This window comes from Pelecanus crispus, chromosome 26 (genome assembly GCF_030463565.1).
Source record: "Pelecanus crispus isolate bPelCri1 chromosome 26, bPelCri1.pri, whole genome shotgun sequence".
NCBI lineage: Eukaryota > Metazoa > Chordata > Aves > Pelecaniformes > Pelecanidae > Pelecanus > Pelecanus crispus.
Genome location: NC_134668.1, coordinates 1469317 through 1492174, shown reverse-complemented (window position 1 = coordinate 1492174; position 22858 = coordinate 1469317). Strand labels below are relative to the sequence as shown.

Below are 22858 nucleotides of genomic sequence, written 5' to 3'. Positions count from 1 at the left end.
CCGTGGCACCCCCGGCCCCGCCGCGTGGGCGGGGGGGGGGGGGGGAGGGGGTTCGCCGGGAGCTTCGTTAGCGAAGGAGGCGGCAGCCGCCTCCCGCCCACGCAGCCGCCACCGGGGATTTCCAAGCGGGGGGGGGGGGGGGCGCACGGGGGGCCCCACGCCCCGGGGGCTGCGGGGGGGCGGGGGCACCACCTCCCCTTCCCCTCCCCCCTCGGCGGCCCTGCCCCGCTGTGGGGTCCCCCGGGACCGCCATCACCCCAGGCACGGGATTTTGGGGGGGGGCGACACCGGCGGGGGTGGGTGGGCACGGCGGGGACCCCCCCCCCCCCCCCCCCGCGCAGGCAGCGCTTGCGGGCAGGGTGGGAGGAGCAGGCAGCGCGCGCCGGGTGCCGCTCGTTACCGTCGGGCGCTGCCCACCCCCCCCCCCCCAAAAAAAAAAAAAAAAAAAAAAAAAAATCCACGCCCCGGTGGCACGTGCGGCCGGTGCCGCCCCCGCCCCGCCGGGCCGTGATGTCACGGGGCCGGGCCGGGACCAGGCGCCGCGGGACCCGCCAGGTACGGACCGGGCAGCGGCACCGGGATGCGCCCGGGGTCGTGGGGGGGGGCTCCGGTGGGATGGGTTGGGGCGGGGCGGGTGGTACCGGGGAGTACCGGGAGGTCCCGGGGCGGCGCGGGGGGACGGGAAGGGGAAGGAAGAGGCACCGGGGATGCCTGGGCGTAGGGATGGGGCGGTGGGTGCCGCTCCCGGGGGGTCCCGGGGCGATCGGTGGGGGCGCCGGGGGGGCTCCGTGTCCTCCGGGCTGTGGGGAATCCATGGGGGGAGTCCCGGTGCCGCTCCCGGTCCTGGGGTCCCCCCCTCCAAATCCGGGCTGGGCGGGTCCTGGTGTGACTCAGCCCCGTGGGGGTCCCACGGGGGTGGGAGCGTCCCGGTTCCCCCCCCCCCCACCACCACGCTGTGAGCAGCCACCGTGGGGTGCCACCCATGGGTGCCCGCCTTGGGGTGCCCAAAAGCAGCCCCGAGCCGCTGTCACCCCACATCTGCCTCACATCTGGGGCGCAGGAGGGCATCGCCCACCCCACGATGAGGGGCGGGGGTCCCACGCCACGGCGTCACCCCAGGGTTGCCCCCACGGGTGCCCCTCCCCATCTGGGCGCCGCTCCCTCGCCGGGGTTCAAAGCTCGGCGGCCAGGGAGCCGCGCACACGCGTGACGCTGGCGTGCGCCTTGACGCGGCGGGCTACCGAACGCGCGGCGGCGGTGGGTTGCGGGGGCGCGGGGGCGGCTTGCCGGATGCGCCCCGGATTTGGGCAGGTGGCGGCTACGCTTGCCTGCACCCCTGCCTGCGGCGGGCGAGGGGAAAAGGGGGTGCGTTGGGGGCGGAAGCCCCCAACGCACCCCCTTTTCCCCTCGCCCGCCGCAAAACCGTGGGCGTCCCCGTGTCCGCAGCTCCTGCCCGCAGGCAGCGTCCGGCAACCATGGAGGAAAACCGGGACTGGGCCACCCTCAGCCCCCAGGAATTTGCCCAGCTGCAAAAATACCTGGACTGTGAGTGCGTGGGGGGGACACGCGACACGCATACGACACGTGAGGGGGAAACACCCCCCCCCACCTCGCTTTCTTCGGGGTTGCAGCCGCCCCGCGTGTGGCGTGCGTGGGAGCGGCTCTCCGGCGGCTGGAGGGGTGCGCGGGGGTGGCCGTGCACGCGTGTGCGTGCGGGGGGGGTTTCGCACGCGTGCGTGGCTGGCGGTGGCTCTGCACGCGTGTGCGTGCACTGGGGCGGTCTCACACGCTTGCGTGCGTGGGGTTGGCTTCACACGCCTGTGTGCACGTGTGGGGGTTGCTGTGCACGCACACGCGTGCACAGGGGTGGTCTCGCACACCTATGTGGATGTTAGGGGTGGCTGTGCACGCATGTGAGTGCATGGGGTGGTCTTGCACGCTTGTGTGCATGCCTGGCAGTGGCTCTGCACGCGTGTGCATGCACTGGGGTGGTCTCACACGCTTGTGTGTGTGCCTGGCAGTGGCTCTGCACGCGTGTGCGTGCGTGGGGTGGTCTCAAACACCTGTGTGCATGTGTGGGGTTGGCTTCACACGCCTGTGTGCATGTGTGGGGGTGGCTGTGCACGCATGTGCATGCACTAGGGTGGTCTCAAATGCTTGTGTGCATGCACGGGGTTGGCTTCACATGCCTGTGTGCATGTGTGGGGGTGGCTGTGCACATGTGTGCATACATGGGGATGGTCTCACATGCCTGTGTGGATGTTTGGGGGTGGCTTTGCATGCATGTGCGTGCATGAGGTGGTTTCACATGCTTGTGTGCATGCCTGGCAGTGGCTCTACATGTGTGTGCGTGCATGGGGTTGGCTTCACGCACCTGTGTGGATGATTGGGAGTGGCTTTGCACGCGTGTGTGTGCATGAGGTGGTCGCAAGCACCTGTGTGCATGCATGGGGTTGGCTTCACATGCCTGTGTGCACACGTGGGGGTGGCTCTGCACATGTGTGTGTGCATGGGGGTGGTCTCACACGCCTGTGTGCATGCATGGAGTTGGCTTCACACGCCTGTGTACATGCGTGGCAGTGGCTCTGCATGTGTGTGCATGCACTGGGGTGGTCTCACACACCTGTGGGGACGTTTGGGGGTGGCTCTGCACATGTGTGCATGCATGGGGGTGGTCTCACATGCCTGTGTGCATGCATGTGCCTGGTTCTGCACGCATGTGCCTGCATGAGGTGGTCTCGCACACCTGTGTGGATGTTTGGGGGTGGCTCTGCATGCGTGTGCATGCACAGGGGTGGTCTCACACGCCTGTGTGGATGATTGGGAGTGGTTTCACATGCGTGTGCGTGCATGGGGGTGGCTTCACATGCCTGTGTACATGCGTGGGGGTGGCTTTGCACACGTGTGCATGCACAGGGGTGGTCTCCCATGCCTGTGTGCATGCATGGGCGTGGCTCTGCATGCATGTGCATACATGGCCGTGGCCTTGCACGTGTGTGCACGCACGGGGACAGCTTTGCCCGTGCTCTCATGCTCCACAGCAGCTTCACACGCATGCCTGCGCCTGACCCGGCAGCCTCACCCGCGTGCCGGCCCAAGCTTGCCCGCGTGCATACGTGTCGGGGTGTGTGTGGGGGGGCGCACACGCGTGTGCACCCACCGGAGCAGCCTCGCCGGCGCCTCTGCCCGCAGACAGCAGCAGGAAGGTGCAGGACGTGCTGCAGGATTTCGACAGCGGCGGGGCCCTGGCGCAGCATCGCCAGGGAGAGGTGAGGCCCCGGTACCGCCGTGCATCCCCCGGGGACGGCCCCGATGCGGGGGGCTGCAGCTGGGGTCCCCCATCCCAAATCTGCCCCCTCGTTCAGTGCGTCGACTTCGAGGGGTTCACGCTGTTCCTGAGGAGCTACCTGGAGGCGGACGACGTCCCGGAGCCGCTCTGCCGCCATCTCTTCGCCTCCTTCCAGAGCGGGGCCGCGGCCCCTCCAGGCAGCCGGGCTGGTGAGGGGGTGCTGGGGGGGGGCGGAGATGTGGGGGGGCCGGGGCGCCGCGGGGGTCTCACGGGGGGGGTCTCTTGCCGCAGGCAGCGACCTCGTCTGCATTAACGACGTCTCCTGCTACTTCTCGCTGCTGGAGGGGGGACGCCCCGAGGACAAACTGGAGTGTGAGTGCAGGGGGGTCCCAGCGGGGGGGTATCGGGGGTCCCCAGGGATCTGCTGGGGGTCCCCAGGAACCCATTGGGTTCCCTCATCCGGGGATTCCTCATTCTCCGGGGGTCCCTCATCCCGCCGTCCCCGCCGCAGTCACCTTCAAGCTGTACGACAAGGACGGGAACGGGCTCCTGGACAGCTCGGTGAGCACCGGGGCGGGGGTGCGTGGCGGGGGGGGGGGGGCCACGGCGGGACCCCCCGCGCCGCGCTGACGCTCCGCCCGCAGGAGGTGGATCGGATCATCACCCAGATGATGCGCGTGGCCCAGTACCTGGACTGGGACGTCACCGAGCTGAAGCCGGTGAGCGGAGCTGGGACAGCGGGGACGGGGCTGCCCCCAGCCCTGTGCTCCCCCCCCGCCCCCCAAATCCTGACCCCCGCGTCCGTCCCGCCACCCCCCTCAGATCCTGCAGGAGATGATGCGGGAGATCGACTACGACGGCAGCGGGACGGTGTCGCTGGCCGAGTGGCTCCGCGGAGGGGTCACCAACATCCCGCTGCTGGTGCTGCTGGGGCTGGAGGTGGTGAGTGGCGGGGCGTGTCCGTGTGTCCGTCCCCCGCCCCCCCATCGCCTGGCTGGGCCCCCCCCCGAGCCCGTGTCCCCGTGTCCGTCCCCCCCCAGCACATGAAGGACGACGGGCAGCACATGTGGCGCCTGAAGCACTTCAACCGCCCCGTGTACTGCAACGTGTGCGAGACGCTGCTGGTGGGGCTGCGCAAGCAGGGGCTGTGCTGCACCTGTGAGCGGGGAGCGACCGGGGGACGGCATGGGATGGGGATGGGATGGGGATGGGATGGGGATGGGAATGGGAATGGGGGTGGAACAGGGGTGGGGACAGGGCTGGGGATGGGATGGGGATGAGAATGGGGGTGGGACAGGGCTGGGGATGGGATGGGGATGGGAATGGGGGTGGAACAGGGGTGGGGACAGGGACGGGGATGGGAATGGGGACAGGGACGGGGATGGGATGAGACAGGGATGGGGACAGCATGGGACAGGGATGGGGATGGGGATGAGAATGGGGATGGAACAGGGGTGGGGACAGGGATGACAATGGGATGGGGACAGAATGGGGATGGGATGGGGATGGAATGGGGACAGGGCTGGGGATGGGATGGGGATGGGAATGGGAATGGGGGTGGAACAGGGGTGGGGACAGGGACAGGGATGGGGATGGGGACAGGGATGGGGATGGGAATGGGGACAGGGACGGGGATGGGATGAGACAGGGATGGGGACAGCATGGGACAGGGATGGGACAGGGATGGGGATGGGGATGAGAATGGGGATGGAACAGGGGTGGGGACAGAGATGACAATGGGATGGGGACAGAATGGGGATGGGATGGGGATGGAATGGGGACAGGGATGGGATGGAGAATGGGGACGGGATGGGGAACAGGGATGGGGATGGAACAGGGGTGGGGACAGGGATGACAATGGGATGGGGACGGGGATGGGATGGGAATGGGGACAGGGACGGGGATGGGATGAGACAGGGATGGGGACAGCATGGGACAGGGATGGGGATGGGGATGAGAATGGGGATGGAACAGGGGTGGGGACAGGGATGACAATGGGATGGGGACGGGGATGGGAATGGGGACAGGGACGGGGATGGGATGAGACAGGGACGGGGACAGGATGGGACAGGGACAGGATGGGACAGGGATGGGGATGGCAATGGGGATGGAACAGGGGTGGGGACAGAGATGACAATGGGATGGGGACGGGACAGGGATGGGATGGGGATGGGGAATGGGGACAGGATGGAGACAGGATGGGGGTGGGGAATGGGGACGGTATGGGGAACAGGGATGGGGATGGGATGGGGATGGAACGGGGTGGGGACAGGGATGACAATGGGATAGGGACAGGGATGGGGACAGGGATGGGAGGGGGATGAGATGGGGACAGGGATAGGGATAGGGACAGGGATGGGGCAGGGATGGGGATGGGATGAGACAGGGATGGGGACAGGGTGGGACAGGGATGGGAATGGGAATGGGGATGGAACAGGGATGACAACGGGATGGGGACAGGATGGGGATGGGGACGGGATGGGGAATGGGGACAGGATGGGGATGGGATGGGGAACAGGGATGGGGATGGAATGGGGATGGGAATGGAGATGGAACAGGGGTGGGGACAGGGATGACAATGGGATGGGGACGGGACAGGGATGGGACAGGGAAGGGGACAGGAATGACAATGGGATGGGGACGGGAACGGGGATGACGATGGGATGGGGACAGGATGGGAATGGGGATGGGATGGGACAGGGATGGGTTGGGACGGGGATGGGGGGGGACAGGGCAGGGACGCCCCCGCTCCAGCTGTTGTGGGAGGCTCCGCCCCCTCCAGCTGTGGGAAAGCTCCGCCCTGCCCCACCCATGTGGGCGTGGTCGGTGCCTAAGCCCCACCCACCGCAAAGCCAGCCAATGAGCGGTGAGGGTGGGCTGCCATTGGCTGACGGGCCAGATGCGGTGGTGGTGTGATTGGTCGGGGGGGTGGGGGTGGAGTCTGATGGGTGGGTGGGGCAGGGGCGGGGCTCATCCCAGGCCCCACCCATCCATCCGTCCGTCCGTCCGTCTGTCCGTCCGCAGTCTGCAAGTTCACGGTCCATGAGCGCTGCGCCCGCCGGGCCCCCCCCAGCTGCATCAGCACCTACGCCAAGTCCCGCAAGGAGGCCGGCGTGAGTGGCCCCCGGAGCCGCCGCCCGCCCGCCCGTCCGTCTGTCTGTCTGTCCGCCTGTCCGACCGTCCGCCTGCCTGTCTGTCCATCCGTCTGTCCGACCGTCCGCCTGTCTGTCTGTCCATCCGCCCATCTGTCTGTCCGTCCACCCGTCCGACCGTCTGCCTGTCTGTCCATCCGCCCATCTGTCTGTCCATCCACTCACCCGTCCGACCGTCCGCCTGTCTGTCCATCCGCCTGTCCGTCTGTCCGACCGTCCGCCTGTCTGTCCATCCGCCTGTCCATCTGTCCAACCGCCCATCCGTCTGTCCGTCCACCTGACCGTCCGCCTGTCCGTCCATCCGCCCATCTGTCTGTCCGTCCACCTGCCCGTCCTTCTGCCCGCTTGCCTGTTGCTCCACCCGCCCGTCCACCTGCCCTGTCGCCTTGCCCGTGCGTCCGTCTGTCCATCCGGCTGCTCCCCTGCCAAAGCCGCCCGTCCGTCTGTGCATCCATCCGTCCGTCCGTCCATCTGCCCTCCCCACCTGCCCCTGCACCCACCCACCCACCCTGCCCAGGGAGCACCCAGTGTCCGAGCCCCCACCCCGGTCCCCCATCGCGGGGGTGATGGGGGGTGACACGGGGTGACACGGGGTGACACAGGGTGATGGGGGGTGACGGGGGATGATGGGGGTGACGGGCGGTGACACGGGGTGACGGGGGGTGACACGGGGTGACACAGGGTGATGGGGGGTGACGCCGGGGTGGGGGCCCCGTGCGCAGGTCCAGGCCCACGTTTGGGTGAAGGGGGGCTGCGAGGCCAGCAAGTGCGGCAAATGCCAGAAGAAGATCAAGAGCTTCCAGAGCCTGACGGGGCTGCACTGCGTCTGGTGCCACCTGAAGGTGGGTGCGTCCCCATGGCGGGGGGTCCCCGTGTGTCCCCGTGTCCCCCCCCGGCCGCCCTCACCCCGCTCTGCCCCCAGATCCACGAGGAATGCCTGCCCCTCGTGCCCCCCGCCTGCGACTGCGGGGTGCTGCGGGACCACGTCCTGCCCCCCGCAGCCATCTACCCCGTCCTGCTGGTGAGTGGGGGTCCAGCGGGGGGGTCCCCTGGGGGCTGCTGGGCCCCCCCTACGGGGCGGCTGCCCCCCGTGCACCCCCCTGAGCCGGGGGTGCCGCCGGTGCTCGCAGGAGAGGCAGGACAGCCAGAGGGACGGCGGCGGGACGCCGGTGGAGGAGACGCCGCAATTCTTCACCACCCCCGAGGGCCAGGCGCTGCGGGTGAGCCCCGACCCCCAAATCCCCCCCACCCCCGCGTCCCCGTGGGGGCCGGGGCGCAGCCCTCACCCCCCCACCCCGCAGGTCAGCCCCGTGCCCGACACCCACCCGCTCCTCGTCTTCGTCAACCCCAAGAGCGGAGGGAAGCAGGGGGAGAGGTAAAGGGGGGGGTCTGGGGGTACCGAGGGGGTCGTTCTGGCGGCTCTGCAGGGAGGGGGCAGCCGGCCGCCCCCCCCAGCCCCCCCAGCTCCCCTCTCCCCGCAGGGTGCTGCGCAAATTCCAGTATCTGCTCAACCCCCGGCAAGTTTATAACCTGCAGCAGGGAGGACCCACCCCTGGGTGAGCGGGGCCGGGGGGGTGGGCAGCAGGGTGCCTGGCGGGGGGGGGGGCCCAATCCTGCCTTGACCACCCCCCCATCTCCCTCCCAGGCTCAATTTCTTCCGGGATGTGCCAGATTTTCGGATCCTGGTGTGCGGTGGGGACGGCACCGTGGGCTGGATCTTGGATGCCATCGGTGGGTGCTGCCCACCCACCACCCCCACCGGGGGGTGCAGACCCCCCCTCTTGCCCCCCATGACCCCTCCCTTTTTCTCCTTGCAGATAAAGCCAACCTGCCCCACCGGCCCCCCGTGGCCGTGCTGCCCTTGGGGACCGGCAACGACCTGGCCCGCTGCCTGCGCTGGGGGGGCGGTGAGTGGGGCAGGACGGGGCGTACGGGGGGGGCACACGCACCCCCTGACCACCACCACCCCCCCCCCCCCCCCCGCATCCCCCGGTCGCCCCCCAAATCCCGTCTCCGGCGCAGGGTACACGGGGGAGGACCTGGTGAAGATCCTGCGGGAGATGGAGGGCGGCAGCCTGGTGCAGATGGACCGGTGGCGGGTGCAGGTGCTGCCCGAGGACCCGGCGGCCGCGGGGGACCCGGTGCCCTACGAGATCATCAACAACTACTTCTCCATCGGGGTGGTGCGTGGGGTGAGGGGGCGGCGGGGGGCACCCACAGCCCCCCCCCCCACCCAGGACCTCACCCCCACTCTGTGTCGTGTGTGTCCCCCCCCCCCCACCCCCAGGATGCCTCCATCGCCCACCGCTTCCACGTCATGCGGGAGAAGTACCCGGAGAAGTTCAACAGCAGGTGGGTGGGCGACACGGCCGTCCCCCCCAGTCCCCTCGGTGTCCCCTCGTGTCCCATGGTGTCCCCTGGTGTCCCCTCGTGTCCCCCCCGGTCCCCTTGGTGTCCCCCCCAGTGTACCCCTGTGTCCCACAGTGTCCCCTGGTGTCCCCCCCATACCCCCCCTGGTCCCCCCATGTCTCCCAGTGTCCCCCCCATATCCCCCCCATGTCCCCCCAGTGTCCCCTGGTGTCCCCCCAGTGTTCCCCCATGTCCCCCTGTGTCCCCTGGTCTCCTCCTGTGTTCCCTGATGTGTCCCCCCTCATCCCCCCATGTCCCCTGCTGTCCCCTCCGGTGTCCCCTGGTGTCTGCTGGTGTCCCCCAGTATCCCCCCATGTCCCCCCTGGACCCCCCATGTCCCCTGGTGTCCCCCCTCATCCCCCCATGTCCCCTCCGGTGTCCCCTCCGGTGTCCCCTGGTGTCCCCCCATGTCCCCCCTGGACCCCCCATGTCCCCTGGTGTCCCCCCCTCATGTCCCCCCTCATCCCCCCATGTCCCCCCCAGTGTCCCCTGGTGTCCCCCAGTGTCCCCCCGTGTCCCCCCCATGTCCCCCCTGGACCCCCCATGTCCCCTGGTGTCCCCCCTCATGTCCCCCCTCATCCCCCCATGTCCCCCCGTGTCCCCTGGTGTCCCCCAGTGTCCCCCCATGTCCCCCGTGTCCCCCCCACTGTCCCCCGGCGTCCCGCAGTGTCCCCCCATGTCCCCCCTGGACCCCCCATGTCCCCTGGTGTCCCCCCGTGACCCCCCTAGTCCTCCTGGTCCCCCATGTCCCCCTCCCCAGGATGAAGAACAAGCTGTGGTACCTGGAATTCGCCACCTCCGAGACCATCTTCGCCACCTGCAAGAAGCTCAAGGAGTGCCTGAGCGTGGAGGTGAGGGGTCCCCACCCTGGGGGGCGGTGGTTTGGGGGCTGCCCCTCCCTGACCTGCCCCCCTGCCCCCCCCCAGTGCTGCGGGACCCCCCTGGACCTGAGCGGGGCCTTGGCGGGGCTGGCAGTGCTGAACATCCCCAGCATGCACGGAGGCTCCAACCTTTGGGGCGAGACCAAGCGGGCGCCGGGAGAAGCCAAGACGGCGGCGGGTGCCGGGCAGCCCCCGGCCATCACCGACGCCGAGACCCTCAAAACCTGCGTGCAGGGTGCGTGGGGACCCCCCCCGGCTTTCCGTCTGTCCCCTTCCGTGCTTGCCCTCACCCCCCACCTCTGTGTGCCCCCCTCCCCAGACCTGAGCGACCGGCGGCTGGAGGTGGTGGGGCTGGAGGGGGTGCTGGAGATGGGGCAGATCTACACCGGGCTGAAAAGCGCGGGCAAGCGGCTGGCGACCTGCTCCGAAATCACCCTGCGGTGAGCCGGGGGGTCCGGGGGGGGTCTGGGGTCGGGGGGAGCCCCGGCCGTGGCCCCGATTAAGCCGGGGAGCACGGGTTTATTTTTATTTTTGCAGGACGCTGAAGCCCCTGCCCATGCAAATCGATGGGGAGCCCTGGATGCAGCCGCCCTGCACCGTACGTTGACCCCCCCCCCCAACCACAGGGTGCTGGCAGCCCCTCGCCGAGCACCTCAGGGACCCCCCAAGGGTGTTGGGGACCCCCCCCCCGGTAGCCCCAGTTTTTGTCTTGCAGATCAAGATCACCCACAAGAACCAGACGCCGATGCTCATGGCCGCGCCGCCCCGCTCCTCCAGCTTCTTCGGCCTCAAGAAGGGACCCCCCGAGGCCTGAGGGGTCCGGGTGGGGAGACCCGCCCCGCACCCCCCGAGCTGCGCCCAGGCAGGGGACGCGGACCGCCCCCCCCTCCCCGTGTGTCCCTGGCAGGGGTGGGTGGCAGCTGTGCCCCCCCCCCCAGCACCCAGGGGTGCTCGGAGCCCGCGGGTGCCGTGCCAGGGTGGCGGTGGGCTGCGCGAGGCCCCCCGCCCCGCGTGTGCCGCGGTGGCCGGAGCCCCCTGCCCCACTGGGCCCCCCCACCCTATTTATTACTCCCCCCACCCCCCCAGTTTCAAGTGCCTCTTGCAGTAATAAAGCCGGTGGTGAGACGGGCGCTGGCTGTGCCGACCGTGGGTCGCCCCAAATCCCCCCCGGGGACCCCCAAATCCCCTGCAGACCCACAAATCCCCCCCGGACCCCCAAATCCGCGCCCCCTCCAAGCCACACAACCAGGCGGAGGCACTGGCTGAGCTGAGCCTTTAATGGTGGCAGCCCCGGGGCCGCGCGTCCCCTCACCCCTGCGGCCCCCCGGGTCCTGGGGGCTCGGGCCAGGCGGGGGGTGGCATGGGGTGGGGGTCCCTAAATGGCGTTGGGGCGGAGCAGGGGGCTGCTCTCGCCGCTGGGAGCCCCCCCGAAGGCCCGGTGCAGCAGGAGGCGGAGGGCAGAGCTGGGGGGCAACCAGGCCCGGGAGCGGGGGGCCGGGGGGGGCCGCGGCCAGCAGCAGGCTGTACTTCACGCGTCTGCGAGGCGGAGGTGGCCGGAGGGTTAGCGGCCATGCGCAGGGCCACGGCGGTGTCCCCCCCCGACACCATGGTGTTCCCCCTGTGCTGCCATGTCCCCCCTGTGCCACTGTGTCCCCCCGACACCATGGTGTCCCCCCTGTGCTGCCATGTCCCCCCCGTGCCACAGTGTCCCCCCCCCATACCATGGTGTCCCCCCCACACCATAGTGTGCTCCCAAATGCCCCAGTGTCCCCCCCACACCACAGTATCCCCCCACACCATGGTGTCCCCCCCGTGCCACAGTGTCCCCCCCCCACACCATGGTGTCCCCCCTGTGCCACGGTGTCCCCCCCACGCCATCATGTCCCCCACACACCGCGGTGTCCCCCCCCATGCCATGGTGTCCCCCCCATGCTACCGTGTCCCCCTCAACGCCCCAGTGTCCCCCCCACACCACAGTGTCCCCCCCACACCATGGTGTTCCCCCAACATCACAGTGTCCTCCCCCATGCCGCCGTGTCCCCACCCCACACACCATGGTGTCACTCCCCATGCCACAGTGTCCTCCCCCCACCATGGTGACCCCCCCCCCCCATGCCATGGTGTCCCCCCCATGCCACCATGTCTCCCACATACCATGGTGTCCCCCCCACACCATGGTGTCCCCCCCATATCACAGTGTCCCCCCCAAGGCCTCTGTGTCCCCCCCACACCATGGTGTCCCCCCCATGCCATAGTGTCCCCCTTGTGCTGCCACGTCCCCCCCCACACCACAGTGTCCCCCCCCCCCACATCATGGGGTCCCCCCACGCCACCATGTCCCCCCCACGCCACCATGTCCCCCCCAGGCCGCCTTGTCCCCCCGATACCAGTGCCCCCCCCCCACATCATGGGGTCCCCCCACACCACGGTGTCCCCCCTGTGCCGCCACGTCCCCCCCACACCACAGTGTCCCCCCGCCACGTCATGGGGTCCCCCCACGCCACCATGTCCCCCCAGGCCGCCTTGTCCCCCCCATGCTGCCGTGTCCCCCCCACACCACAGTGTCCCCCCGCCACATCATGGGGTCCCCCCACGCCACCGTGTCCCCCCCAGGCCGCCGTGTCCCCCCCATGCCACCATGTCCCACCCACGCCGCCATGTCCCCCCCACACCACAGTGTCCCCCCCCACATCATGGGGTCCCCCCACGCCACCGTGTCCCCCCCAGGCCGCCGTGTCCCCCCTCCCAGCCCGACCTGTAGGTGTAGGCGGCGGTGCCCAGGGCGGCGGCGATGAGCACCAGCCCCACGAACAGCGTGGTCCTGCCGGCAGCCGGGGCAGCGCCTGCGGGCAGAGCAAGCTCAGCACCCCTCGGCCCCACAGGACCCCCACCCGCCCCCCCGCCCCGCTCCCACCTCCGACGGCGACGCGGGTGCTGGCCACGGCCAGGCCGTTGCCGGTGGCCAGGGAGATGTTGAGGCAGTAGAGGCCGGACTGGTTGAAGTCCTGGCGCAGGACGAGCTGGCAGCCGGCGGCCGGTGCCACGGCCGAGCAGGTCTGCGTCTGCGCCGTCCGGCACTCGGCGTCCGCCACCACGGTGCACACCTCCTCGGGCAGGCTGCGGGCGAGGGTCAGACCCCCGCCGAGACCCCCGAGACCCCAGCGCGCCATCCCTGTCCCCGTCCCCGGGTCACCGCCGGTGCCCCGGCTGCCCTCACCTCCCCTCGCACGTCACCGTCAGCTCCACGCTGTTCTCGCTGCCCTCCGGCACCACCGGCACCACCTGCACGATGGCCACGCTCTCGATCCCCTCTGCAACGGGACGCGGCGTCGGAGCGGGCTCGGCCGCCGGAGTGGGCTCAGCCCCCCTGCCCCAGATCCCCCCCCCGGCCCCGCACTCACGGATGATGTCGAGCTGGGTGGAGAAGGTGCCGTAGCGGTACAGGATGCAGCCGGTGGGCTCGGCGGCCGGCGCCTGGCGCTTCACCAGCACCAGCGGCGCGACGGTGCCGTCGGGGGCGGCAGTGGCTCCAGCTGTGGCTCCAGCTGTGGCTCCAGCTGTGGCAGCAGCCAGAGATACGGCCGCGGCACCCACGGTTGCTCCGGCAGTGGCTCCGGCTGTGGCTCCGGCTGTGGCAGCAGCAAGGGATACAGCTGTGGCTCCAGCTGTGGCTTCAACCAGGGATTCGGCTGTGGAACCAGCTGTATCTCCAGCTGCGGCAGCAACGGTGGCTCCCGCCGTGGCTCCGGCTGCGGGTGCAGCTGTGGCTCCAGCTGTGGCAGCAGCAAGGGATACAGCTGTGGCTCCAGCTGTGGCTCCCGCCGTGGCTCCGGCTGCGGGTGCAGCTGTGGCTCCAGCTGTGGCAGCAGCAAGGGATACAGCTGTGGCTCCAGCTGTGGCATCAGCCGTGGCTCCGGCTGCGGCTGCAGCTGTGGCTCCAGCTGTGGCATCGGCCGTGGCTCCAGTTGCGGCTCCCGCCGTGGCTCCGGCTGTCGCCGCATCTGCAGGAGAAGCAGGAGGCAGGGAAGAGGCTGGGGAAGGGCGAGGGGGGACCGAGCCCTCGGGGACCCCCTGGCCGCAGCCCATCACCCCCTGCCCCGCGGCAAGCACCCACCTGCAGCCACCGTTCCCTCCGCAGGTGCCGAGGTGCCCAGCGCGTCCCCGGCCGGGGCCACCGAGGTGGGGAGCAGGGCATCCGCAGGCGCCGCAGCGGGGTCGGTCGCCGTGGCTTCGCCGGCGGTGTCTGCCGGGGTGCTGAGTGCCAGGAGGACGGGCTCGGTGACGGCAGGGTCCGAGGGCGCGGCCGCCGATCCCCCCGTGGGCTCCACTGGCGCGTCGGAGGCCGTGGGTGCTGCAGGCAGGGCGAGGATGGAGGGGGCACCCCGGAGAAGGGGCACCCGTGGGACCCACCCCGGGCAGCCGGCACCCGCGGGGAAGCGGCCAGCTCCGTGCTCCCTTACCCACGCTGGGTGCCCCGGCGCCGCTCGGCGTGGTGCCAGCGGGCTGCGTGGCCGTGGGTCCCGCCGACGGCGGTGGCCCGGTGGTGGGGTCCACGACGGGGGCCGCGGAGGTGCCGCAGGGGCTGAGGGGGATGGCGGCCTGCAGCACCAGGCGAGCGGCGAAGGAGCCGGCTTCCAGGTAGGTGTGGGTGACGGTGGCACTGCGGGAGATGAGGGTCCCGCTCCGGTCCCCGAAGTCCCAGGAGTAGGAGATGTCGGCGTCGCGCAGGTAGCGGCTGGGGTCATGCAGCCGCACGGTGAAGGCCACGGCGCGGTTCCGCACGAAGCGCCCGTCGCCTTCCGCCGTGCCCTGCACCTGCGCCACGTCCACCGCGAAGGGCACCTGGTCTGGGGGGGACGGACGGACGGACACGGGGTGCCGTCAGCTCACCGGGCTCCCCGCCACGGGTCCCCACACCCGGCCCCGGCACCCACCCGTGATGGTGAACTGGGTGCTGGCGCGGCCGATGGGGATGAACTTCTGGCGGCCGCGGTAGTGGTAGACGACAACCTCCATGGTGTAGGAGCCCAGCGGCACCCCCGCCGTGCCCACCGTCAGCCGGGACGCGGCACCGTCCACCACCTGCCAGTAACGCCCTGCGGGACGGGGACGGGGGTCAGACGCCACCTCCGGGACCCCCCAAAACCCCGGCGGGGGTCGGTGCCGGCCTCACCCCACGTCCACCAGACGTAGACGAATTTTCCACGCTTGCCGCCGGCGCCGGGGGGAAACGGCTGCCCGTCGGGGAAGACGCCATCCGCGCCCTCGGCCGGCTGCTCCGGGAAGACGGATTCACCTTGGGCGACGCGGGTGCCTGCGGGGGAGCGGAGGGTGAGGGGGGCGCGGGGTGGGGGGGGCGGGGAGGGGGGGTTTTGGGCGTGCGCCCACCGTTGACGGTGCAGTTCTGGCTCCAGACGACGCGGCCGTCGGGCAGCACCGCCTGGGTGCTGGGGAAGCGGAGGGCGATGGAGAAGGTGGCCTTGGCGCCCGACATGGTGGGAGCGTCGTTGCCGATGTCAAAGGTGACGTCGCCGCCTGCCAAGCACGGGGACGGCGGCTCAGGGACGGCGGCGCCGAGGGACGGCGTGGACCCCGGCGCCCATCCCGGCACCCACCTCGCCAGCAGTCCCGCTGCCGCGCCGTCCCCTCCTGCCACGGCCGGTACAGCCCCGCGTCCCAGCTCCGGAATGGCGCCGGCCGCCCGCTCCAGGGCTGGCTCCGGCCACGATTCCGGCCACCGGCTCCTGCGGGAGAAAGGCGAGAGGGCGCGTGCGGCACCCGGAGCACCCGCGTGGGGTGGCCACCGACCACCCCGACCCTCCGGGGATGCCCACGGTGACGCAGCGACGCCTTCGCGGAGCATCCGGCCGGGTGCTGTCCCCCCCCTCCGGAATACAGGGACCCCCGGGGACCCCCGGCGGCCACGTGACGGGGCTCGGGCCGAGCCATGCACGGGGGCAAAGCCCATCACATGGCGCCGAGCGCTGCCCAAAGCCTTTTCATGTGACTCTCAGCTGAGCCGGCGCCGGCAGCGGGTGGGATGGGGTGAACGCTCCCCCCCCCGCGGCCCCCCGCTCTTAGGGGGCTGCCGGGTCCCCGCTGTCCCCCCCCCCAATTCACAGGGAGCTGCCAGCTCCCCTCCTTGTCCGCTTGCTCGCAGGTAGATGGGGGTGTCCCCTCCCCCTCCATTTACAGCATCCGCATGGAGGGATGGGGACCCCCACATCCCACCCCACTCCCGGAGGGCTGCGGGGGGTCCCCCCCTGCATCCCGCAGAGGGATGGGGACCCCACAATGAGCCCCCACCTGTGACCTCCATGCTTTTAGCGGGGGTCTAATCCTGCTCCCTGTGGGATTTGGCTTTGAGAGGGGGGGTCTGCTCCTACCGATGGACCCCATAATTCCTGGGGGGCTGGGGATGGTCCCGGCCGGCGAGGGGGCTCGCGGGATCTGGGGGGCAGCGCCGCTGCCCCCCAGATCCCGCGAGCCCCCTCGCCGGCCGGCCGGGACCATCCCAACTGCTCCCATTTTGGGCTCTGGATGCTCCCAGCCCCCCCTCGCCATCAATCGCATCCCCCCCCCCCAAACCCCACTTACGCCGTTGAGCCGTAACCAAGACCAGGAGGGTCCCCAAAACCGCCATGGCCCTGTGCACCCGCATGGTCCCACCGACCTCGTCTCCCCCCCCACCACGCTCGGGCACCGCCGGGGCAGAGAGGCGAAGGGGATGGGGACAGGGGAATATGAAGGGGTTCTCGTTTGCATAGTCCCACCCCAAAAAGAGGGGGACCAGGCCCCCCCCCCCCCACCCCGAGTTGAATTGCGTGGGGACACGTGTGCACACGTGTGTGCGGCGCCCGGTCGGCTCCGGTCACACGCTTCGGCTCCGGCCGGGGTGGGTGGGGGACTCGTGGGGTCCTTTTTGGGGGACGCGGAGACCCCCCCCCCACAGCTCGGGGAGGGGAATAGGGGGGTGCGGGCGCCCCCCTCGCTCTCAGCACCGTCCCGGTGACCCCCAGGATTTGGTCCCACGAACTGGATACAGGCGGGAGACGGGATGGGGACCCAGCACCCACCGAGCCCGGGCCTCCCGGTTGTGCAGGGTGGGGTGCACGGGCTGGGGGACCCCGATCCCACAGACACGGGGGGGACCCTGATCCCACATACATGGGGGGACCCCGATCCCACACACACAGGGGGACCCCGATCCCACACACCCAGACGGGGACCCCGATCCCACACACACGGAGGGGACCCCCCGATCCCACAGACACAGACGGGGACCCCGATCCCACAGACGCACGGGGACCCCGATCCCACACACACGGAGGGGACCCCCCGATTCCACAGACACAGATGGGGACCCCGATCCCACAGACGCACGGGGACCCCGGTCCCACACACACGGGGGGGGCCCCCGATCCCACAGACATGGGGGGGACCCTGATCCCACATACACGGGGGGGACCCCCGATCCCACATACACAGGGGGACCCCAATCCTACACACATGGGGGGGACCCCGGCCACGCACCCAGATGGGGACCCTGATCCCACAGACACGGGGGGGACCCCGATCCCACGTACACAGACGGGGACCCCCATCCCACACACACGGGGGGGACCCCGATCCCACATACACAGGGGGACCCCAATCCCACAGATGCACGGGGACCCCAATCCCACAGACATGGGGGGGACCCCAATCCCACGGATGCAGGGGGACCCCAATCCCACAGACATGGGGGGCACCCTGATTCCACAGACACAGGGGGACCCCGATCCCACGTACACAGATGGGGACCCCAATCCCACAGACATGGGGGGGACCCCAATCCCACAGATGCAGGGGGACCCCAATCCCACAGACATGGGGGGCACCCTGATTCCACAGACACAGGGGGACCCCGATCCCATGTACACAGATGGGGACCCCAATCCCACAGACATGGGGGGGACCCCAATCCCACGGATGCAGGGGGACCCCAATCCCACAGACATGGGGGGCACCCTGATTCCACAGACACAGGGGGACCCCGATCCCACGTACACAGATGGGGACCCCAATCCCACAGACATGGGGGGGACCCCAATCCCACAGATGCAGGGGGACCCCAATCCCACAGACATGGGGGGCACCCTGATTCCACAGACACAGGGGGACCCCGATCCCACGTACACAGATGGGGACCCCAATCCCACAGACATGGGGGGGACCCCAATCCCACGGATGCAGGGGGACCCCAATCCCACAGACATGGGGGGCACCCTGATTCCACAGACACAGGGGGACCCCGATCCCACGTACACAGATGGGGACCCCAATCCCACAGACACGGGGGGGACTCCCCCCACCCCCCAATCCCACATACACAGGGGGACTGCGATCCCACGTACACAGACGGGGACCCCGATCCCACATACACAGGGGGACCCCAATCCCACAGATGCACGGGGACCCCAATCCCACAGACATGGGGGGGACCCCAATCCCGCACACATGGGGGGCACCCTGATTCCACAGACACAGGGGGACCCCGATCCCACGTACACAGATGGGGACCCCAATCCCACAGACACGGGGGGGACCCCCCCCACCCCCCGATCCCACATACACAGGGGGACCCCGATCCCACACACACGGGGGGGACCCCGATCCCACAGGCACACAGGGACCCCCACCCCGCACACGTGGGGGGACCCCGACCCTTTCCTGCGTGGGGGGGGGACACGGAGGGACACGTTTGCAGCTCCCAGCCGTCCCCAGTGCCACCCGTGCGGGTCCCACCCGTGCCCGCGGCCGTGTGTGTCTGTGCGTGGGCCTGATCCTGCGGGACCGGGACCGTGGGAGAGCCCCGGGTGTGTGTCCCCCCCCCCCCCGGGGATGCCGCCCCCGTCCGTGGGGCTGATCCTCAGCCCGTGACGCTTCCACGGGTCCCCGGTGCCAGCCCCGCCGCCTCCGGGCTCGCCCGGTGACCCAGGACCCCCCGGGGGACCCCGGCCCGGGCGCTCCGGTCCAGCCCCAGCCCGGCCGGAGCCTCCGCGACCCCGTCCCCGGTGACCCCAACGGGGCCGGGGGGGGTGGGGGGGGGTGGGGTGGAAACGGCCCCCGGCATCGCCCCGCGCGGGTTTGCGCCCCTCGCTCCTGTCGCTTTAAGGGATCTCCCGCGCCGCCCGCCGCGTCACCGCGAGCCCGGCCAATGGGGCGGCGCGGGGTGGGCGGAGCCAGCGGAAGGCGGGAAGCGGCGCGGGCGGGGCCGCCGCAACATTGTTGCGCGCGGGGGGGAAGCGGCGGCCGCGATCGTGACAGCCGCCGCGCGCGCGCGCCCGGGACCCCCCCCCCCCCCCCCCCTCCCCTTCCCCAGGGACCCCGGGGACACCTCCCCCACCCCACCCCCACCCCAGGACACCCCCCCGGGGACACCACCACCCCCCTCCGGGACACCCCCCCACCGGGGACACCCCCCCCACCCCCCCGCCCGGGGTCCCCCCCGGGGCCGCCCCCCGGGCCCCCCCCATGGAGAATTTCCAGAAGGTGGAGAAGATCGGGGAGGGCACCTACGGCGTCGTGTACAAGGCCCGGAACAAGGTCACGGGGGAGGTGGTGGCGCTGAAGAAGATCCGGTTGGACACGTGAGTGGGGGGCACCGGGCACCGGGGGGGGGGCACCGGGCACCGGGGGGGGCACCGGGGGCCCGGGCTCAGCCGCCTTCCCCGCAGGGAGACCGAGGGCGTCCCCAGCACGGCGATCCGGGAGATCTCCCTGCTGAAGGAGCTCAACCACCCCAACATCGTCAAGTGAGTGGGGGGCCGCGGCGCGGGGGTACCGGGGGGCTCCGTGAGCGATGGGGCGGGGGGCAGCGGGGGCGCTGCGGAGCCCCACAGCCGTGCCGTGGCCCTGGCTCCATCCCGGTGGCACTGGGGGCAGGGGGCCGTGGGGACCCCCATGGCTGTGGGGACCCCCATGGCTGTGGGGACCCCCAGCTGTGGGGACCCCCGTGGCCATGGAGAGCTGTGGCCCGTGGGGACCCCCAGCTGTGGGGACCCCCGTGGCCATGGGGAGCTGTGGCCGTAGGGACCCCCAACTGTGGGGAGCTGTGGCCGTGGGGACCCCCGTGGCCGTGGGGAGCTGTGGCCCGTGGGGACCCCCAGCTGTGGGGACCCCCGTGGCCATGGGGAGCTGTGGCTGTAGGGACCCCCATGGCTGTGGGGACCCCCATGGCTGTGGGAACCCCCAGCTGTGGGGACCCCCGTGGCCATGGGGAGCTGTGGCCCGTGGGGACCCCTGTGGCTGTGGGGACCCCCGTGGCTGTGGGGACCCCCAGCTGTGGGGACCCCCGTGGCCATGGGGAGCTGTGGCCCGTGGGGACCCCCAGCTGTGGGGAACTGTGGCTGTAGGGACCCCCATGGCTGTGGGGAGCATGGCCTTGGGGGACCCCCGTGGCCGTGGGGAGCCGTGGCAGTGGGGACCCCCGTGGCAGTGGGGAGCTGTGGCCTGGGGGGTGCCCCGTGGCCGTAGAGACCCCTGTGGCTGTGGGGAGCATGGCCCAGGGGGTGCCCTGTGGCTTTGGAGACCCCCGTGGCCGTGGGGACCCCCGTGGCCGTAGGGACCCCTGTGGCTGTGGGGAGCATGGCCCGGGGGGTACCCTGTGGCTTTGGGGACCCCTGTGGCCATGGGGACCCCCATGGCAGTGGGGAGCATGGCCTGGGGGGACCCCCATGGCCATCAGGACCCCCGTGACCATGGGGAGCATGGCCCAGGGGGACCCCCGTGGCCGTAGGGACCCCCGTGGCCGTGGGGACCCCCGCGGCCATGGGGAGCGTGGCCCGGGGTCTTGCCCCATGGCCGTGGGGCGCCCCACGGCGCCGGCCCAGGCGGTGCCCGCTCCCCCAGGCTGCTGGACGTGATCCACACGGAGAACAAGCTCTACCTGGTCTTCGAGTTCCTGCACCAGGACCTGAAGAAGTTCATGGACTCGTCCTCCATCAGCGGCATCGCCCTGCCCCTCATCAAGGTGTGCGTGTGGGGGGGAGCACCATGGTGGGGGGGGGGGCGGTTCGGGGGGGTTCCCCGAGCCCCCCAAGACCCCACTGAGCCCCCCCCATGTCCCCGCAGAGCTACCTGTTCCAGCTGCTGCAGGGCCTGGCCTTCTGCCACGCTCACCGCGTGCTGCACCGCGACCTCAAGCCCCAGAACCTGCTCATCAATGCCGACGGCGCCATCAAACTGGCCGACTTCGGCCTGGCCCGCGCCTTCGGGGTGCCCGTGCGCACCTACACCCACGAGGTGGGTGCTGCGGGGGGGGGGGGGGGGGCCCGCACGTGTCGGGGGGGTGAATTGGGGGCACCCGGTGCCCATCGTGTGTCCCCCCCCCCCATGGCAGGTGGTGACCCTCTGGTACCGAGCCCCCGAAATCCTGCTGGGCTGCAAGTATTACTCGACGGCCGTCGATATCTGGAGCTTGGGCTGCATCTTTGCGGAGATGGTGGGTGACCGAGGGGCAGGGGGGTGCCGGACCCCCACCCCGAGGGTGACGCTGGGGTCCCCACGCATCGGGGTGTACCCAGAATCTGCCATGTGGGTGCTGCCCGTCCCGGTGATGCCGCGGCTGTGGCTCCCGGCCCTCGCGTCACGGGGGGCGTGGGGCTGACGCCCGCCGCAGCGCCCGGGGAATAAAGGGGCTTTGTGGGTGCAGGAAGGGGGCTGGGGCGTCATGTGAACCCCCCCACCCTGCCCCGGGGGGTCCACGTCACGTGGCCGATTGCGGCGCTCGCCGGGGAAACCGGGGCCCGCTCCCGCCGTGGGGACGGTCACAAGGAGCCGGTGTGAGAGCTCACGGGGTTGGTTTGGAAAGGGCAGGGTGTCGTGGGGTGAGGCCAGGCGCCGGGACCCCCCTGGGGCTGCACCCCCTCCTCGTCACGGGGTGCTTTAGGGGTGCCTGGTCCCCGGGGAGGGGGTGACCCCGGCCCCCTGAGGGACCCCGGCCCCCTGATGGTCCCCGTTCTTCCCCGCCGTGCCCAGATCACCCGGCGCGCCCTGTTCCCTGGGGATTCGGAGATCGACCAGCTCTTCCGCATCTTCCGCACACTGGGGACGCCGGACGAGGCGGCCTGGCCCGGCGTCACCGCCCATGCCCGACTACAAGCCCAGCTTCCCCAAATGGGCCCGGCAGGACTTCGGCAAAGTGGTGCCGCCGCTCGACGAGGAGGGACGGAAGCTGCTGGCGGTGAGCGAGGGGCTCGGGGAGGGGGTGGGGGGCTTGGGGGGGGGTGATGGGGACCCCCCCTCATGTCCCCCTCTCTCCCTCCCCCAGCAAATGCTGCACTATGACCCCAACAAGCGGATTTCGGCCAAGGCGGCGCTGGGACAAACCCCCTTCTTCCGCGATGTCACCAAGGCCGTCCCCCACCTGCGGCTGTGAGCGGCCCGGACCCCCCGCCCCCCCCCAGCCCCTGCCTGGCCCCCCCCCGGCCCCTGCCCGCACTCATGGGGGTCCCAGGCTGGGACCTGCAGCTGCCCGGCGAGGGGCTGGAGGCAGGGGGTGCCTCCTGTGCCCCGTTCCAAAAGGACCCCCCTGTCCCCACGCTGTGAGCGCTGACGTCTGTCCCAGGGGCTCGGGACCCCCCCTGCGGCTGCCAGGACCCCCCCGGCTCGGAGCCAGGGCCCGGCTGTGGGTCCCATCCTGCCCAAAGGTCCCGTACCGCTCTGCTCCCAACGCGGCGAGGCCCCCCCCTGCACCCCCCCCGCCTCGCCCGGACTTTTGGCACTTACAGCCCCTCTGGGGGGGCTGGGACGGGGTGGGGGAGCACCCGCATCCCCACCATCCTCCTCCTCCTCCCCGCAGCACCGGGACGGCACTGCCTGCGGGTGACGCCACGCCTGGGGCAGAGGCTTTGCCCCCCGGGGGGGGCGATGGGTGCTCCCCCGTATCACCTGAAGCCCCCCAACCCCCTTCCCCCCCCCTCGCTCGGGGTCTCCCCCCCAACCCCGTGTTTTTTTCTCGCCGACTTTTGTAACTTCTGCAATTTTGTACTCGGTGTCGGACTCCGTGTGTGGCGCCGGCGTGGGGGGGGGGCAGCGACACCGTCACCCCCCCCTGCCCCCCATCACCCCCCACCCCCCGGCCG

At 70.9% G+C, this 22858-nt stretch overlaps 3 protein-coding genes across 3 annotated transcripts; 2 read left to right on the top strand and 1 right to left on the bottom strand.

Moving 5' to 3' along the window:
* Positions 1 to 1475: 1475 nt before the first annotated feature.
* On the top strand, positions 1476 to 10545 carry DGKA (diacylglycerol kinase alpha). The gene is made up of 23 exons (XM_075724885.1): positions 1476 to 1545; positions 3193 to 3269; positions 3366 to 3498; positions 3581 to 3661; positions 3801 to 3850; positions 3934 to 4008; positions 4112 to 4231; positions 4330 to 4447; positions 6314 to 6402; positions 7164 to 7283; positions 7364 to 7477; positions 7572 to 7661; positions 7743 to 7816; positions 7923 to 7997; positions 8087 to 8172; positions 8259 to 8348; positions 8464 to 8624; positions 8729 to 8793; positions 9611 to 9701; positions 9777 to 9966; positions 10051 to 10171; positions 10269 to 10329; positions 10447 to 10545. The coding sequence occupies exons 1-23, from the start codon at positions 1476 to 1478 to the stop codon at positions 10543 to 10545; spliced, it is 2250 nt and encodes a 749-aa protein (XP_075581000.1).
* Positions 10546 to 11106: 561 nt separating this feature from the next.
* PMEL (premelanosome protein) lies at positions 11107 to 16392 on the bottom strand. The gene is given in 13 exon segments (XM_075725046.1): positions 11107 to 11241; positions 11243 to 11267; positions 12487 to 12574; positions 12646 to 12848; positions 12949 to 13042; positions 13133 to 13660; positions 13846 to 14082; positions 14156 to 14578; positions 14666 to 14827; positions 14905 to 15045; positions 15120 to 15266; positions 15347 to 15475; positions 16329 to 16392. Coding segments are annotated over 13 exon segments (2376 nt in total).
* Positions 16393 to 19247: 2855 nt separating this feature from the next.
* On the top strand, positions 19248 to 22152 carry CDK2 (cyclin dependent kinase 2). Its single transcript, XM_075725048.1, is given in 8 exon segments — positions 19248 to 19363; positions 19451 to 19528; positions 20625 to 20745; positions 20847 to 21017; positions 21115 to 21216; positions 21753 to 21860; positions 21862 to 21957; positions 22045 to 22152. Coding segments are annotated over 8 exon segments (900 nt in total).
* Positions 22153 to 22858: the final 706 nt, after the last annotated feature.

Excerpts from the sequence above, each read along its gene's own strand:
- DGKA (XM_075724885.1), top strand. The coding sequence starts at position 1,476 with ATGGAGGAAAACCGGGACTGGGCCACCCTCAGCCCCCAGGAATTTGCC. Across the intron at positions 8,349-8,463 it reads CTGCCTGCGCTGGGGGGGCG|GGTACACGGGGGAGGACCTG; the intron begins GTGAGTGGGGCA and ends TCTCCGGCGCAG. Across the intron at positions 9,967-10,050 it reads CCTCAAAACCTGCGTGCAGG|ACCTGAGCGACCGGCGGCTG; the intron begins GTGCGTGGGGAC and ends CCCCCTCCCCAG.